The 17,490-nt window shown below is 37.5% G+C and overlaps 2 protein-coding genes across 2 annotated transcripts in view; one reads left to right on the top strand and one right to left on the bottom strand.

Moving 5' to 3' along the window:
- The window catches only part of LOC107727693 (A-kinase anchor protein SPHKAP), a 116,257-nt gene extending 113,689 nt beyond the window's left edge, over positions 1-2,568 (top strand). The window contains exon 13 of the mRNA XM_016537646.1: positions 997-2,568. Within this exon, the coding sequence (XP_016393132.1) occupies positions 997-1,152 (156 nt within the window). The 3' untranslated portion in view covers positions 1,153-2,568. The remainder of the gene's footprint in view (positions 1-996) is intronic.
- Positions 2,569-3,670: 1,102 nt separating this feature from the next.
- On the bottom strand, positions 3,671-17,006 carry LOC107727686 (dynein assembly factor with WDR repeat domains 1). Its single transcript, XM_016537638.1, has 13 exons — positions 16,955-17,006; positions 16,748-16,820; positions 16,421-16,565; positions 14,893-14,951; positions 14,593-14,715; positions 14,213-14,312; positions 12,514-12,621; positions 11,851-11,957; positions 10,017-10,119; positions 9,091-9,205; positions 4,806-4,882; positions 4,028-4,190; positions 3,671-3,938 (listed from the first exon to the last, which is right to left on the bottom strand). Exons 1-13 carry the CDS (start codon positions 16,992-16,994, stop codon positions 3,904-3,906), a joined length of 1,248 nt encoding a protein of 415 aa, XP_016393124.1. The 5' UTR covers positions 16,995-17,006; the 3' UTR covers positions 3,671-3,903.
- Positions 17,007-17,490: the final 484 nt, after the last annotated feature.

Genomic DNA, 17,490 nt, shown 5'->3' with positions numbered 1-17,490 from the left:
TTAAATGTTCCCTCCTGGTGGAATGACCTGCCCAACTCAATCCGAGCAGCTGAGTCCTTAACCATCTTCAAGAATCGGCTAAAAACACATCTCTTCCATCTTTATTTGACCCTCTAACTCTAGCACTCTCTATTCTAATTCTATTCTTAAAAAAAATTAAAAAAACTTGCCCCTTTTAGACTTGCACTCTATTCATTTACTAACTGCTTGTTTTCTAGCTTCTCTTATCTTTTTGTATTCTATTTGTTTTCCTTTATTATACAATTAACAAAAGCAAAAAAGGCCTCTAACACTAGCTTACTCTATTCTATGTTTTCTAACTGAGCTAACTGCTAACTGAGACTTGTTATGGCACTTGCATATCATTGCTCTTTTGTTAGTTTTGATTGCTTCTATTGTCCTCATTTGTAAGGCGCTTTGGATAAAAGCATCTGCTAAATGACTAAATGTTAACGTAACATTTGTTACACAACTTACATGTACTTACTATTATAATAACAATAAATTATGCATAATTACATGTAAGTAACCCTAAACAATAAAGTAAGTACATGTAGTTAATTCATATTACTCAGTACTTAAATGTATAATTACACTGTTACAAGGACACCTTAATAAAGTGTAACCTATTTTTTCCCCCCTTAATTTGTTCTGCATGGCTTTGGCAATTGTACATAATCGGTGTTGTTTTGTATTATAAATATGCATATATGTTAGTGTTTGGTATATTGGTATAACAGGGTTATTATTGTTAGCTAACACTAAAACCTTGAATAAGCATTTTCATTACTTAAAACTGAAATAAAAATAGACATGTTTTCCTACACAATAGATATTTTTAGACAAATAAAAACTAAAATAACTCAAAGTGAAAAATAAAATCTAATTCAAAATATCAATAAAATCTATAATAGTATATCAGTGATACTAAAATAAGAGTGGTATAACTGCAGTGGCTGCTGATAAAGATGAGCATGGCTCATGTTTGTTTCTCAGTTCCACAGAGTGGTGCAGTTGGCAGGTCAGAAGGCTTGGCGTGTTGGTGACTTGTTCAGCGCTGTGGCTCAGTTCTGTCAGCTCCACCAGGACCTGGAGCACAGAGGACGGCCCGTGCCCAGCCTGTTCGACTGGATACTGAAGACCAAGCGCTAGAGCGCCACCCATCTATGAACCAGGAGCTGGAGACGCCACATATCCGTCCTGTGCTAGCACACGTATATAGTCAGGAGCCAGTGTGAAAACACCAAACACCAATCCCATTTGAGCCGCTAATACACCCTCACACAAGCAAACCCTTTATAGACTCATAGATCCCACAGACTCATCCACAGCCACCGCCATGACTGTACATCAGCACGGTTTTCTAGAGCGCAGCTGTGAAACTCGCAGGATAGCAAGGTTTACAAATAACGGCTCCCAATCCCAAAATCCTTAGCATGAGGCTTCCTTAGTACTGAACTTGCCCTCTCTGACCACCAGCACATCCACATTTGATATCCTTAAGAGTCACAGCTTGCCCAAACCTTTATTCCAGCATCTCTGTCACACTTGTATGTCTTTGCTAGATCACAGGAATTATGGGATATACTGTAGGAAGAAATGCCTTGTCCATAAATATGTGCTAGGGATGCACATTCGCATAGATTTGAGGATATTTCCCTTTAAATTACGCATGTTCCTGTCTTTACGCGCACCGATCCACCGGTCAGCAGCCAGCGCTGGTTAGAGGAACATGGTTTAAACCGACCAATCAGCCTTGACGTTTTGTAGCTTGCAGATTTTTACTGTACAACAAACCCGTTTCGAATGCACAACGTGACTTTTTATCAAAAAATACAACGGACGTGCGAGCTCTGGCGTAGGGATTTAAAGATACTTAAATGTTTGTATTTAAAGTGTGTAACATAGTGAGATCCCATTCCAAACACACTTTGTTGTTTTAAGTTTACATTGGCGAACACGTTCGGTCATTTTATCGTACCTCTGAGACTGAATTGTTTGTTTAGTTTTGTGTGACTACTGTTATTTAAGAGATTTTATTTTGGCTAGATGTAAATAGTTTAGACTGTGAGCTATTGTATCTTTGGGCAAATGTAAATTTCAGTTTTTATGTTTTATGATCGCAAAGACGCAGACGGACGGGATCACAGCACTGAAAGTCTCACCAGACTACTGTAAAAGTATGAACATAAAAGAGTATATTTAAAGTACAAGTACAGTTTTGTCACGTAAAAGTTGACGTGTAAACGTGAAATCTGGTGGCGTTATGGTTTTCTCCGCATAGTAATATAATAGTAATGTGTTTTAATATCAGCGTTGAAGGTACACAACTGTATCCAGTCTGTCACGGTATACCTGAATGTATTTATCTTTTCAAAATAAAATTTGCGTACGGTGAGTTTGATGTCGACAGCCTTTATTTGAAAAGAGCCACACGTGTTTGAATAAATGAGTTTATATACACATTCAGCCAGCTGTTAAAGAAAGTGCACCCAAAGTTAAAAATTTGTTGGACATTTATTCATCCTCAGTCCATCTAAAATGTAGATGAGTTTGTTTCTTCATCAGAACAGATTTGGAGAAATGTAGCATTGCATCACTTGCTCTGCAGTGAATGGGTGCCGTCAGAATGAGAGTCCAAACAGCTGATAAAAACATCACAATAATCCACAAGTAATCCACACCACTCCAGTCCATCAATTAACATCTTGTGAAGTGAAAATGGGTGGATTTTGATGTAAGACAACAGAAAATGTTTCACTGGAAGGAAGCGCCATCATAGATAATGGAGTCAAATTTTGGCCAGAAGCGATGGTTTAAAGTTAAAACACCTTAATGACATCTTAATGATGGATTTGTTTCTTACAAACACACAGCTCTTCACTTAATTGATATACTGGATTAATTGATATACTGATGTTTTTATCAGCTCTTTGGACTCTCATTCTGACGGCACCCATTCACTGCAGAGGATCCATTGCTGAGCAAGTGATGTAATGCTACATTTCTCCAAATCTATTTTGATGAAGAAACAAACTCATATACTGTACGTCTGTGACGGCCTGAGAGTGAGTACATTTTTAGCAAATTTTCATATTTGGGTGAATTATTCCTTTAACCTAAAAATAGACTTGCATGCTAAAAAGAAGATATTCCAGGATAAATACACCAGAAAATAATTGTGATTTAATATAGTAAGCCTTATTATTGAATACCTGACTTCATATTAAAGTTTGTACAATCAAAAAAAAAAAATGTTGACTTAAATTGAAAGTCTATAGAGCAACAGTTTTCCCATTGACTTCCATTATATATCATTATTTTTGGTTTAATAAACAGGTATGAATCGTTCATTTTTTTTTTTGTGATAATTGACAGCGTGAGTTTAACTTGTATTTGACCCAGAATATTCTTTAAGGGAAAAAAATAACGGCGAAAAATATGTTGGGAACACTTTAACTCGAAGCCCTATATTATAATGCTTTATAAAAGTATTTTTAATGCATTAATTATGCCTTGTAATGCACCTTACAATGCATTGTATCCCATGAATAATCACAGCTAGAATAAATTATAATATTGATCTATTCTGCACTACACCTATAAAAATCATTATGCATTCAAACATGACAAACAACCATTTTTAAACATTACAAAGAATCTGCAAATATTATAAAGCATTTTAACTGTGCTTACACTTATTCATGAAAGATATAATGCATCACAACATGCATTTTGAATACCTTTATAATGCATTATACATGTAAAGCGTTACCATAATGTCCTCCACACATACATGTTCTCTGTGAACTGAAATACTAGAGCAGTGTGACAAGATGACACACAATATCTTAATCAAAAGAGGTGCAGGAGTACTGTAAGATCAGAGTTCAGGCCGCTCTCTCAGTGCCAGATCCTGCAGGTGTTGTCTTTACTGCCTGCAGAAAGATTGACAACAAGGCATGAAATTACTGACGTATGATTATGTTTGTGGATTTATGAGTGTTACACAGGTGCGTGTAATTGCCTGTAATGATGGTGTCTCCCTCGTAGTTGAAAGCGCAGGAGAAGATCTCATCAGAATGTCCCTCCAGCACCTGCAAACACACTCCCGTGTTCACGCACCACACACGAGCTGCCTTATCCACGCTCGCCGTCAAAACGCGGCTCCCCTGCGGATTAAAACACACCTACGGCGAGAGAGAGAGAGGGAGAAAATAAAAAAGCAAGTTATATTTCTGCCTATTGTTATGATAATGCGTCGGGATGGCTCTTCATCATATTTAATCATAAAAAAATTACTTTTTGTTTTGCATGTGGAACATCCTATTTCAACGAGCAGAAGAAAAGCGCGAGAGAGACAGCTGAACTGAATTTGACCCGAGTTGGTATGACAGGCGTTTTATTATAGCGCTGAACAACCGAGTGTGCATGTGCGTACTTGAGTTATCACCTCTATACAGGAAATGGAAATATTCTGCTGATGGTGATGACGGTCCGGAGGGGGATGGAAAAGAAAGGAGAGGATATTATGGCAAGATGGTTTAAGGATAGGCCTGAGAAAAGATGAGATGAAGAGAGCAATAAGAATGCAAATGGCCGTATGAATATGCAGAGAAGATGACGAACGACAGGCAGGATGCTGGGATGGAGGCAAGAGGGCAGAACAGCTGGATATAAACAGGAAGGGACCTAGACAGGAATTGAGCGCCTGAGCAGACCAAGAAAGAGACTGAGTGAAGAGGATTATTGAGTCTGAAGCTGGAGTGACAGGCCGAGGATGGAGAGATAATGTGATTTCTTACCTTTGATATCTCTCCTTTATGGCCCTCTAATTGACACAAACATTGGAAGGTTTCTGCGCTGAACACTCTTGATGTACCTGCGCACAAAAACACATGATCAGACTCGATTATAGCTCGATCTCACAAAAACATGTCCAGTGAGTGGGGTAAGACGTGCCACTTTGTACTTCAAGTTGCCATGAAATCTATCTCATATGGAGCACTGCACATGACATGGAGGAAAGAAATATATAATGTGGCCATGAATTAAAGGTGCAATGTGTAATATTTACAACGATCTATTGACAGAAATGCAATATAATATACATAACTATGTTTTCAGATGTGTATAAAGACCTTACTTAATTAACCGTTATGTTTTTATTACCTTAGATTGAGCAATTTCTATCTACATACACCGCGGGTCCCCTTACATGGAAGTCGCCACCATGTTTCTACAGTAGCCCTAAACGGACAAACTGCTCTACACAGCGCGTTTCGTCACTTTGTTGTTCTTGCCAATAAAACACTGACACGATGATGAACAAGTACATTCGCAATAACATTATTGAATGATTAAGTAAGTATAATTCCTTAATTTACCTTTGTAAAGAAATCTCATTGCTCTCTGCTGTCTTTACCGACAACATCTTTACCTGTGTAGGCCACCGTAGCTTCTCCAAAGGGAGGGGTGAGCGGGGGACTGAGCCGTTGGTTGCAATTCGCAACCTCACCACTAGATGCCGCTTAAATTTACACACTGCACCTTTAAGCCATGATTTACTCATTTGTAAAACGTAGCCACGATTTACTAAATCGAAGGAACCAATTACTAAATCATGGCTATGAATTAACAAGGTGTGGGAATGATATATTATTTTTGTTCCTGCGCGTCATGCAGAGCTCTGTAATATTGTAAATGCATGTTATACGGTAGATAGGATTCATCTATGCATGTTTTATTTATTTTTTTTAAATTGACCTTTCAATTTTTAATCAAAATATCGCAAGTCAACCTTCTGGTGATAACAAAAGATTTCTCTTTCCAATCATTTAGTCCACTTAAACCAGCCCCTCTACGGAAGCCCGTTTCCGCCACTGAATATAAAATAAAAAAGATAATTGCGACTTTTTATCTCACAATTCTGACTTTTTTTATCAGAATTGCGTGATATAAACTCGCAATTGTGAGTTAAAAAGTCATAATTGTGAGAAATAACTCGCAATTCTGAGAAATAAAGTAAGAATTGCGTGATATAAACTCGCAATTCTGACTTTTTTTCTCAGAATTTATAACTCGCAATTGCGAGTTGCAATAACCTTTTTTTATTTTTTTATTCAGTGGCGGAAACGGGCTTCCATACCTCCACAATCAACTGCAAGCTAGCATTCATTTTTGAACACAATGCATTACACTTGGATCAACGTCAAAATATACTAGATCTGCCGCGACTTTAAGTTGTCCTTTATTATTATATTATATGTGTTCCTGTGGCTCAGTGGTAGAGCATTGTGTTAGCAGCGCAAAAGGTTGTGGGTTTGATTCCCAGGAAACACACATACTGGTAAAAAATGTATAGCCTGAATGCACTGTAAGTCGCTTTGGATAAAAGCGTGTGCTAAATGAATAAATTATTATTATTATTATATGTCAGGATGTCTGCTATCACCTCAAATGAGAGGAAAGCAACTATATTTATGGGATAAACTGTGTCATATTAGTTTTATTCTATGGTAATTGATTTATATGGTCATTTATGAAAACAGAAATGAAAACAAAAAACAATTCCCCTTAAATTAGTCCCATTTCACAGCACATATTAAATTTTTTATAAAAAAGGTGGAAAAAAGAATTGAATTGTCCTTCATCTTTTGAAGTAAAAGAGTTCAGTCGTGAACAATGTAAACAAAATTTCAGAACTCAAAACTCAAAAAGACCATTTGCAGAAACGTCTTGTTCCAGATTTACTGTCTAGAACCATACTACACAAATATATAAAATAATGACAACCAAATTCATTTGATTCAGCATCTTGCTATCACACTGCTTCTGATGCAACCGTCAAAACACTGGTAAGGGGAAAAACTAAATTTGGATGCAAAATCATTATAATTCCCCTTAAAAGTCTTATTTTACAGCACATATAAAAATTTTATAAAAAGGCAAAAAAAAAAAGCTTGACTTTTTCAGAACATTTGAATATAGTGAACAAATATTTTGTAATAAACATATGTAAATATTAGTAGTATTTGTAGTAGTATTCCTGCATTTTGAGGCAAAGTTATTACTACAAGCTGAGACACCGACACAGCCATTTATTAATATTATTAATAAATAATATTATATAGCCTCTTAATCACACGTAGCTGTAGCCTTTTTAAATATATGGACATATGACAAATTATGTGGTGTGCTAGAATAGTCTGTTTACTCACTGGCAAATCGTACCCCACAATCCAAAACTATTTTTTCCATATAGAAAATAAAGACTTAGGCACAATGATTTGTATGTTTTGGGGGTTGTGTAAAATATGAGAGGGAGGGTTGTGATGTCTCACCATCAGCGGAGGCTGTAGCGATCAGTTGACCAGTGTAGTTAAAACACACATCCAGCACTTCATCATTATGACCCAAGAGAGTAGCCAAACACTGACCGCTGTCTGCGTCCCACACCTACACACACAAACAACACACACACACACAACCTGTTATATAACACACAAACCACACCACAACCCGAAATAACCTCACAAACACACTGTATATTAGCCAGATTGAGTGAATTCCATTAGAAAGTGGACATCGCTCTGCCCTGCTCACTCATGAAGGGTGCAGTGTGTGTCATCTTCAATGGAATTTGCTCATTCTCTTAATTTAACACAGACACATGCATGCAGACATCTCAGTGCTATTATCTAACCACAGTCACACCAAATTGAACTGACACTGACACTTGTAAAAAGCTGTGAGAAGACTTTGTCTCACTGTGTTTTTGAGAAACATCAGACTGTGCTGAATAATTAAGAGCCCTCACACTTCTAGGAACAGACAGACAATCAGAGGAAGAGAGTTACTCAGATGAAAGTGAATGCAACATGTAAGAAAAAAAAACATTAAAGGGGTCACATCATGAAAAATAGACTTGTCCTTTATCTTTTGAAGTAAAAGAGTTCAGTCGTATACCATATAAACATGTTTTAGAACTCAAACCTCAAAAAGACTGTTTGCAAAAACATCTTGTTCCTGATTTACTGTCTGAAACCTTGCTACTTAAATATAGCAATATAAACTAATGAAAACCAAATTCATCTGATTCAGCATCTTGCTATCACACTGCTTCTAATGCAAACCTCAAATCCTGGTAAGGGGAAAAACTAAATTTGGATGCAAAATTATTATAAAAGGACCCCAGGGGAAAAATCATAATTTAAGAGGCTCTTTTACGAGACAGAATGGGAATTACAGAGTGAAGAGAGACAGAAACCTTGCAGGTTTTATCCAGAGAGGCCGTGACGATGAGGGAACAGTCCCAGTTGAACTGAACGCAACTGATTTCTCCTCTGTGACCTGTGAGAACGTGAACTTTGCTAGAAGAGACAGACAAAATACAAAATCCATTACGCTGTCTGAAAAGCCAAGTGCAATTCATTCATTCATTTCTACAGATCTTAAAAAATCTGAACTTGCACAAATTAAGGACTTAAAAAGGTCTATCAGAGTAGAAAGTCTTAAATTCATAAAGCTGTGGTATTAAATGTATTTTTCTTCTATGTAATGTATTTTTCTCCAAACAAACTCTAAATCAAGATATATATACTGTATTTACTTCAAATTGAAATTGACTCAAATTGAATCTAATTCAAATTGAAAATATCTGAAGACTTGTTTTCTGAGAAATTGCACACAATTGAGTTCATGCTGTAAAATTAGTTCAATCATGACAACTCTCGGAAGATTTTAGCATGGTGATGGATAATAATAATTAATAATAATTTATGCATTTAGCAGACGCTTTTATCCAAAGCGACTTAGTGCATTCAGGCTATACACCGACACAGCCATTTATTAATATTATTAATAAATAATATTATATAGCCTCTTAATCACACGTAGCTGTAGCCTTTTTAAATATATGGACATATGACAAATTATGTGGTGTGCTAGAATAGTCTGTTTACTCACTGGCAAATCGTACCCCACAATCCAAAACTATTTTTTCCATATAGAAAATAAAGACTTAGGCACAATGATTTGTATGTTTTGGGGGTTGTGTAAAATATGAGAGGGAGGGTTGTGATGTCTCACCATCAGCGGAGGCTGTAGCGATCAGTTGACCAGTGTAGTTAAAACACACATCCAGCACTTCATCATTATGACCCAAGAGAGTAGCCAAACACTGACCGCTGTCTGCGTCCCACACCTACACACACAAACAACACACACACACACAACCTGTTATATAACACACAAACCACACCACAACCCGAAATAACCTCACAAACACACTGTATATTAGCCAGATTGAGTGAATTCCATTAGAAAGTGGACATCGCTCTGCCCTGCTCACTCATGAAGGGTGCAGTGTGTGTCATCTTCAATGGAATTTGCTCATTCTCTTAATTTAACACAGACACATGCATGCAGACATCTCAGTGCTATTATCTAACCACAGTCACACCAAATTGAACTGACACTGACACTTGTAAAAAGCTGTGAGAAGACTTTGTCTCACTGTGTTTTTGAGAAACATCAGACTGTGCTGAATAATTAAGAGCCCTCACACTTCTAGGAACAGACAGACAATCAGAGGAAGAGAGTTACTCAGATGAAAGTGAATGCAACATGTAAGAAAAAAAAACATTAAAGGGGTCACATCATGAAAAATAGACTTGTCCTTTATCTTTTGAAGTAAAAGAGTTCAGTCGTATACCATATAAACATGTTTTAGAACTCAAACCTCAAAAAGACTGTTTGCAAAAACGTCTTGTTCCTGATTTACTGTCTGAAACCTTGCTACTTAAATATAGAAATATAAACTAATGAAAACCAAATTCATCTGATTCAGCATCTTGCTATCACACTGCTTCTAATGCAAACCTCAAATCCTGGTAAGGGGAAAAACTAAATTTGGATGCAAAATTATTATAAAAGGACCCCAGGGGAAAAATCATAATTTAAGAGGCTCTTTTACGAGACAGAATGGGAATTACAGAGTGAAGAGAGACAGAAACCTTGCAGGTTTTATCCAGAGAGGCCGTGACGATGAGGGAACAGTCCCAGTTGAACTGAACGCAACTGATTTCTCCTCTGTGACCTGTGAGAACGTGAACTTTGCTAGAAGAGACAGACAAAATACAAAATCCATTACGCTGTCTGAAAAGCCAAGTGCAATTCATTCATTCATTTCTACAGATCTTAAAAAATCTGAACTTGCACAAATTAAGGACTTAAAAAGGTCTATCAGAGTAGAAAGTCTTAAATTCATAAAGCTGTGGTATTAAATGTATTTTTCTTCTATGTAATGTATTTTTCTCCAAACAAACTCTAAATCAAGATATATATACTGTATTTACTTCAAATTGAAATTGACTCAAATTGAATCTAATTCAAATTGAAAATATCTGAAGACTTGTTTTCTGAGAAATTGCACACAATTGAGTTCATGCTGTAAAATTAGTTCAATCATGACAACTCTCGGAAGATTTTAGCATGGTGATGGATAATAATAATTAATAATAATTTATGCATTTAGCAGACGCTTTTATCCAAAGCGACTTAGTGCATTCAGGCTATACATTTTTTACCAGTATGTGTATTCCCTGGGAATCAAACCCACGACCTTTTGCGCTGCTAACGCAATGCTGTACCACTGAGCCACAGGAACATATGGATATGACAATATTAATGTATTTGGTCTTGGCAGAATAGATCTGCTACGCTGCTGCTGTTTGTTCTTGCTGTAGTTGTAGATTATTGCTGCTGCAAGCAAGTGCAGGAACTTGCTACTACCAATGCATACAGTGATACGGTGCCATGAGTATTTAAGACATGCTGCTGCTGCACAAATAGCAAATAAAATAACCCATAGCAGATCTATACAGGTGGAGCTGGGGAAGGTGAAGGGTTTCAGAGAAACTCTGCAGGAATCTCAAGTGAATGCTAGCCAGTCATATAAATGCAAGGCAGTAAGCTCATTGGCTGCATATGCAGCATGAACCAATCAGCTTGTTCCAAGTCGTTAAACTCTCGGAATATCATCAGTTACGTTAACAACCCGTCAGCCTGCGCCATCTAGAGTTTCATGACTGAACTATATATTTTTCTTTGATTTTTCTTATCCCACACACTGGCAGATATTTATTCTTGTATTAATCATGAATTCACTTCATTTTGATAAATTTCTTTGAAAACAAGACTTCTTATCTTGCTATTTTGCTTCTCAACGTATCTTGATTTAAGAAACTTTAGACATTTGCACTGGAAAATGACAAAAATACTGAGGAAGGACAACTACAGTAAAAGTTATTTCCATATTCTAGTTAAGTTTTTTTTTTTTTGTAAAATGAATTAAAGAGTAATGGAGATATGTTCAAAAAGTATGTTTTCAAACTGTTGCTTATTTAACTCATTTTGTGCTCCCTAGACAATTATATTTAGAGAACATTTTAATGTATTGTCCTTACTTCAATTTGGTACCTACATTTTATTTATTTGGTCTTAAAAAGGTCTTTAAAAACTCTTAAATTGCCTTAATAAAACCTACAAAAACCGTGTTATTTGTAAAGCTCTTTTCATAATACACATCCTTTCAAAACAACTTTACAGAAAGTCCAACTGTTATGTCTTTAACGCCTTAGTGCCTTAGATTTAGGGATGGGTGCTATGACAATATATAAGAATGATACGACTGATTTAGATCTTGCTGTATTATATTTATTTATAGTGTCGTCTATATCAGTGCTGCAGTGACATATCTGTGCATTCAAGGCAATTAAGAGATTTAAATATTGGCCAGTATTGTAGTGAAAAGGAAGTTACAACATTGACTGTGAAGTACACACTGACCTGCCAGTAGAAACGTCCCACAGAATGGCAGTGTGGTCAAACGACCCCGTGACCAAACGATCGCCCGTTGTGTTAAAGGAGAGAGAGATGATCTCAGCGAAGTGACCCTGAGAAAGTGTTGAATAGAGAAACGCTGTGAGTGGAGAGAGGAAGCTCTAATAGAAAGGCGGCCTTTTTCACTTCAGCAAAGAAATATCATATTAATTTCCCCAATTCATCGGTAAGAACTCACTGAGCTATTCATAATTTAGATTCATAGAGAAATAATTGGAGAGTTAAGAGGGGTAATTACGCAGCACACACACACACACAGCGCTCAGTCACACTGCTCCGCCATGTGCTGCGGAGAGGAGAAGACCTCCAAACGCTCCGTCTCTTCCCCTCTCCCTCCGGCCCATGGCACGTTTCTCACATCTATACAGGTACGCTGCTATTCGACTAAAAGTGGAATGCTTGACTTATCCCATAAATGGTCGTAATGACATATTTAATGACAAATCCATTAATAAACACACGCATGGATGAATTTTCACTGATCACTGGAGAGAAATCATTCAAAATCCCGTAGGAGATAAGCAGATGAGGGAGAAATGATTAAGCAGGATAAGGTGGCAATGTTTTTGACTGAACAAGAATACAGAAAAACCGCAGGATGAGACGTACTGCCAATGTGGACATCTCTTTCCCACTCTCAACATCCCATAATTTAGCCATGGTGTCCATGCTGCCCGTAGCAACCAAGGTACTCTGAGGGTTAAAGGCCAGGCAGACCTAATCGTAGATACACACAGAAAACAGAGACAGTATTTGAGATTAATAGAACAAATGGTGTCTGATAAAGCAGAGTATACATGCACAGGGTTCTGCCCCATTTGGCATCTTAAGTCAAACTCCCAGACACAACTTGTTCAACATACTTAATTTGGTGCCCCCTAAGAGATGGGACCCTATGTGTTTGAATATATGTCCCCTAATGTGTTAAATGGCCTTGCCAGCCATTTTCTTTCAGTTAGAAATATATCAAATAAACATGTTATTTGCATTCACACTGTCATTGACCTTGAAAGTGGATTGGATCTCATTTTGGTCCACATTAGTTAGGGGCTCAGATAACGTTCCCTTTACATTTATTGTCTTTTGAAATCCAATTTAGGCCCCCTAAAGTTGTTGTGTTAGATGTCCTGTCCTATCTCTTTTTAAAATAATAGAAATAAATAAAAACAACCCCCAAAAATTGATGAACACAATCAGACACATGCATTAATGGATTAAATTTTGTCTATTCTTGAGAAAAGTGTTAGTTCAAGCATGCATTTTTGCTTCTAAGGGACAGCATTTCTTGTAAAAAGTCAGTCTTAGATGTTACGTATATGTGGGGCGGAGCTATCAAAATAGGGGCAAGATCCTTTTGGGGTAGGGGCGTGTTTGTTTAGGTGATTTCAAATATCAACATTGGCTACCAGAAATCACTTACTCTGCCTTTAATGGTATAGTTCATCCAAAAATGACAATTCTGTCATTTTTTAAGAACGATAACTACAAAGATAATATTTCTGTTTATTCTAAGTGCATGCTCGTCAGCCGCTTTAAATTCTCGAGCTTGTTATAGCAGGATTGATTCTGATAGGGTATGTTTTTTATCGTTCATTAGCTGGAAAAAAAAAACATTCTAAAAGTGATTCCAACTATGTCGTTTCTCTGTGCCTTTATCGTTAGTTGTGGTGTGGACTCTGCTATTCTTTAATACTGAGAACAATTTTTAGAACTATATATTAATCGTTATCGCTATAAAAAGTTATCATCCTTGGTGTGAACAGGCCTTTACTCAATTCACCCTCATGTCGTTCCAAACCTGTATGACTTTCTCTTTCTTCTGCAGAAGATATGTTGGTAAACAAACAGGTTTGGTTCCCATTGACATCCATTGGTAGACAGAAAATACAAAGGAAGTCAATAGGAACCAAAACTGTTTGCTAACCAACATTCTGCATAAAAATAACCACATTTGGTTCATAGTGTGTTCATTTCCTGACATTCCAAAACCCATTTGTTTTCCTTTCTTCTGTAAAACACAAATTTCGCAGAATGTCCTGGCAACTGTTTTCCATATAGGGATAGGGCTGTCAAGCTTCAAAAAAGGCAACAAACATAAAAACATATCAAGACGCACTGTGCCAGGCTTGAAGTCAATGACGTCAATTGTCATTGGTCTCAGTGTGTCCCATGCCAGGACATATCTCCTGAAGAAGGAAAGTCATACAGGTTTGGAACGACAGTAAATGAGGACAGAATTATCATTTTGAGGTGAACCGTTCTTTAAACTGCTGAGACTCGAGTGAATGCAGTGAGAATGCAAACATACGATTTCTGCTGTGTGCCCTCTAAACGTGTAGAAACACTTTCCTGTTTCAGCACTCCACAATTTGCAGGTCTTGTCAAAGGAGCCTGTGGCAACCTTGTCTCTGAGAGAGAAAACAAGAGAGAGCGAGCAAGAAAGAGGGCAGAGAGAGAGAGAGAAAAAAAGGACAAGGGCTCCTGTTATGACTCAAAGTGACAAATGGTCCCATTGTAATAGCAACACCAGTTACCCTGCAGTGCCCTAACCCTGCAGAAAGAGACAGAGAGGTGACTGAGAGTGCTTTTCTCTATTTCATAAAAAAAAAACAAGGGAAAGATGAAGGGTAAGCCATTCTGAAGGATTCGGGGCATGAGTGATCCAATGCGCAAGAGCCCTGCTGTTACCCGTAAGGGTTGTTGAAGGCGATGGCGTACACAACGTTCCTGTGACCCTCCAAAGTGTGCAGCTCCTCTCCGGATGCGGTGTCCCATATTTTACAAGTCCTGTCATAGCTTCCGGTTATAAAACTGCAAACAGATGGAAAGTAAAGGAGAGAGGCAGAATTAGAGGGAGGGGGCAGGCATGTGAGCACAGCTGATAAACTCACCTCGATCCTGATTTATTGAAGGCTACATTCGTCAGGGGCAAGATGTGAATTGGGGGGGGGGGGGGAGCAGGCATGTGAGCACAGCTGATAAACTCACCTCGATCCTGATTTATTGAAGGCTACATTCGTCAGGGGCAAGATGTGAGCCTGAAGTGCCTGTAGAGGAAGACAGAGAAGATGAATACTCGGAGGGGGAATGCACTTAACCACATTAATTCATTTCCGATCTATAAGCTTGACTGTGTAATTTCCATATATAATTACTATGACTTTGATGTTCAAAAACAGTCGTTTTCCCTCTGCTGCCACCTAGTGGGTAATATCGATCTAAGACGTGTTGATCAGAGTAAATGTTAGAAAATCATTCAAATGCATTTAATTTCGGCTATTTTTGCTATATGTAATTGTGGCGGTAATGAACAAAAGCAGCAGAATGGAAGTTTGGATTAAATGATGTAATATTCAATAATTAAATATCATGGATTCTTCACAAGTCCTTTTAACTAGTCGTGCTGTGTGCCAAATGAGTTAATAAAAGTACAACCGGCATGTCTCTCAGTGATAAAAAAGGGAATATAAAAAGTACATGTATAATGAATATACAGTAAAAGTAGTAGGAACATGCTGTTTAAAGGAATAGTTCCCCCAAAAATGAAAATTTGTGTTCAAGTTTACTCACCCTCAGGTCATCCAACATACAGATGTTTTTTTTTCTTTAATCATAACAGAATTGGAGAAATTTTGGAATTACATCACTCACCAATGGTTTCTCTGCAGTGAATGGGTGCCGTCAGAATGAGAGTCCAAACAGCTGATAAAAATATCACAATAATCAATAAGTAATCCTCAAAACTCCAATCCATCAATTAACATCTCTTGAGGCCAAAGCTGCATGTTTGTCAAAAACAAATCCATCATTAAGATTCTTTAACTTTAAGCCGTCGATTCTGGACTAAATTTGAGTCGATAATCAATAATAACACTTCCTCTAGTGAAAAAGTCCATTCCCTGTTGTCCTCTCACATCGAAATCCACCCACATATTTGTTTAAAACTGTTTTGGAGTGTTTCTTCACTTGTAATGTGTGCTTTATCTGCGTATATTTCTCTCCTGATTCAGACAAGACGACTTTTTCACTAGAGAAATGGATAGAGGACTTGAAATTAAAATGATGGATTTGTTTCTTCCAAACAGGCAGCTTTTCACTTCACTAGATGTTAATTGATGGACTGAAGTGGTGTGGATTACTTGTGGATGATTGTGATGTTTTTATCAGCTGTTTGGACTCTTGTTCTGACGGCACCCATTCACTGCAGAGCATCCATTGGTGAGCAAGCGATGGAATGCTGGATTTCTCTAACTCTGTTCCCATGAAGAAACAAACTCATCTACATATTAGATGGCCTAAGGGTGAGTACATTTTCAGTAAATTTACATTTTTGGGCAAACTATTCCTTTAAATTAGTTTTTGATGAAGTCTAACACTGCAGGACACTGCTGTCACTGCATTGCCCTGGAGATGAAGAGCCAAAGGTTTTTTCAGAATAGAATCACAATATGCAAAACAGATCAAATATGCATGACCCAAATATATTTGTGCATGATTGGTCAGTATTTATTAGTACCCTGAAAAGGTAGAACTTGCGGTCATCCTTCTGGCTGACTTTCTCTTGTAGTCTGCAGATCAGGACTTTCACCTGTTCAACGCAGGATGAGGTGATGAGAGGTTCAGCTGCTCTAATGTCTGACAGTAACTCATTCACATCAGTCCTGGAGAAGGAAAACAGTACACTTGCGTATAAAGATGTAGACTTGTTTATCAGATAAATAGGTAGTCAGTTATATATAAATGTTAACAAGTAGAACATTAATTTAAAGTGTAACCTAGACTTCACAAAACGGAGGAATTTTCTGTGTAGTTATGAGTGAACTAGTTTGACAGTCGTACTTACTCTGGAGTCAAGTTTAACAGATCGATGGATTTCGTTCTGAGCTGCCCCCCTTTTTCATAGTCCAGGAATATTCCTGCACAACAATAAAACAGGCGAATCAAACGAACTTCCGATCAAATCGTTTGCAGGGTCAAACTGAACCAGGCACTCAGCAAAACTGTAGTAGATGAATGGTATGCAATATAAAACTTTAAATATGTATATTACCTGGTGGGTAGTATCGTATGTGTAGCCGTTTCAGTCTCATCACGCCACTGAAGACTGTGTCAACAAACCGTTACTAAGGTAACGAGACACAAGTGCTGCGTACCGCGCATGCGCACGTTCTGCGTGTTTTTTTTTTTTTTTGCTATTCATAACTATTTAATGTTTTAGGCCATTTGTGGTTAATTATGAATTCGTACGTTTTCGTTAGAATAACATCGCATGAGTTCATACGAAATCGCCATCTCGTAAAATAGTTACTTTTTTTTTTCATGAGATACAAAACCACCACTGGCTCTGCACCTATGTACCTAAATTCATTACTTCAGAGTTATGTGCTTGCGTTCTGCAAGTGAACGACGCATTATTGTGCCATCTCAAAGAGGCACAAAATCATTTTCATGGACTTTTACATTAACTGTTCCCTCCTGGTGGAATGACCTGCCCAACTCAATCCAAGCAGCTGAGTTCTTAACCATCTTCAAGAAACGCCTAAAAACACATCTGTTCCACCTTTATTTGACTCTCTAACTCTAACA

This window comes from Sinocyclocheilus rhinocerous, unplaced genomic scaffold, assembly GCF_001515625.1.
Source record: "Sinocyclocheilus rhinocerous isolate Xijiao unplaced genomic scaffold, SAMN03320098_v1.1 scaffold4081, whole genome shotgun sequence".
NCBI lineage: Eukaryota > Metazoa > Chordata > Actinopteri > Cypriniformes > Cyprinidae > Sinocyclocheilus > Sinocyclocheilus rhinocerous.
The sequence above is the reverse complement of the archived record's forward strand: the minus strand, read 5'-3'. Positions and strand labels throughout refer to the sequence as shown.

What these genes read in the sequence shown, in the direction of transcription:
- LOC107727686 (XM_016537638.1), bottom strand. Translation starts at nt 16,994, where the DNA reads ATGAGACTGAAACGGCTACACATACGATACTACCCACCAG. An exon ending in GCAAGTTCTACCTTTTCAGG is followed by an intron (nt 14,952 to 16,420) that starts GTACTAATAAAT and finishes CTTCCTCTACAG; the next exon opens with GCACTTCAGGCTCACATCTT. An exon ending in AAGAGATGTCCACATTGGCA is followed by an intron (nt 11,958 to 12,513) that starts GTACGTCTCATC and finishes ACACTTTCTCAG; the next exon opens with GGTCACTTCGCTGAGATCAT.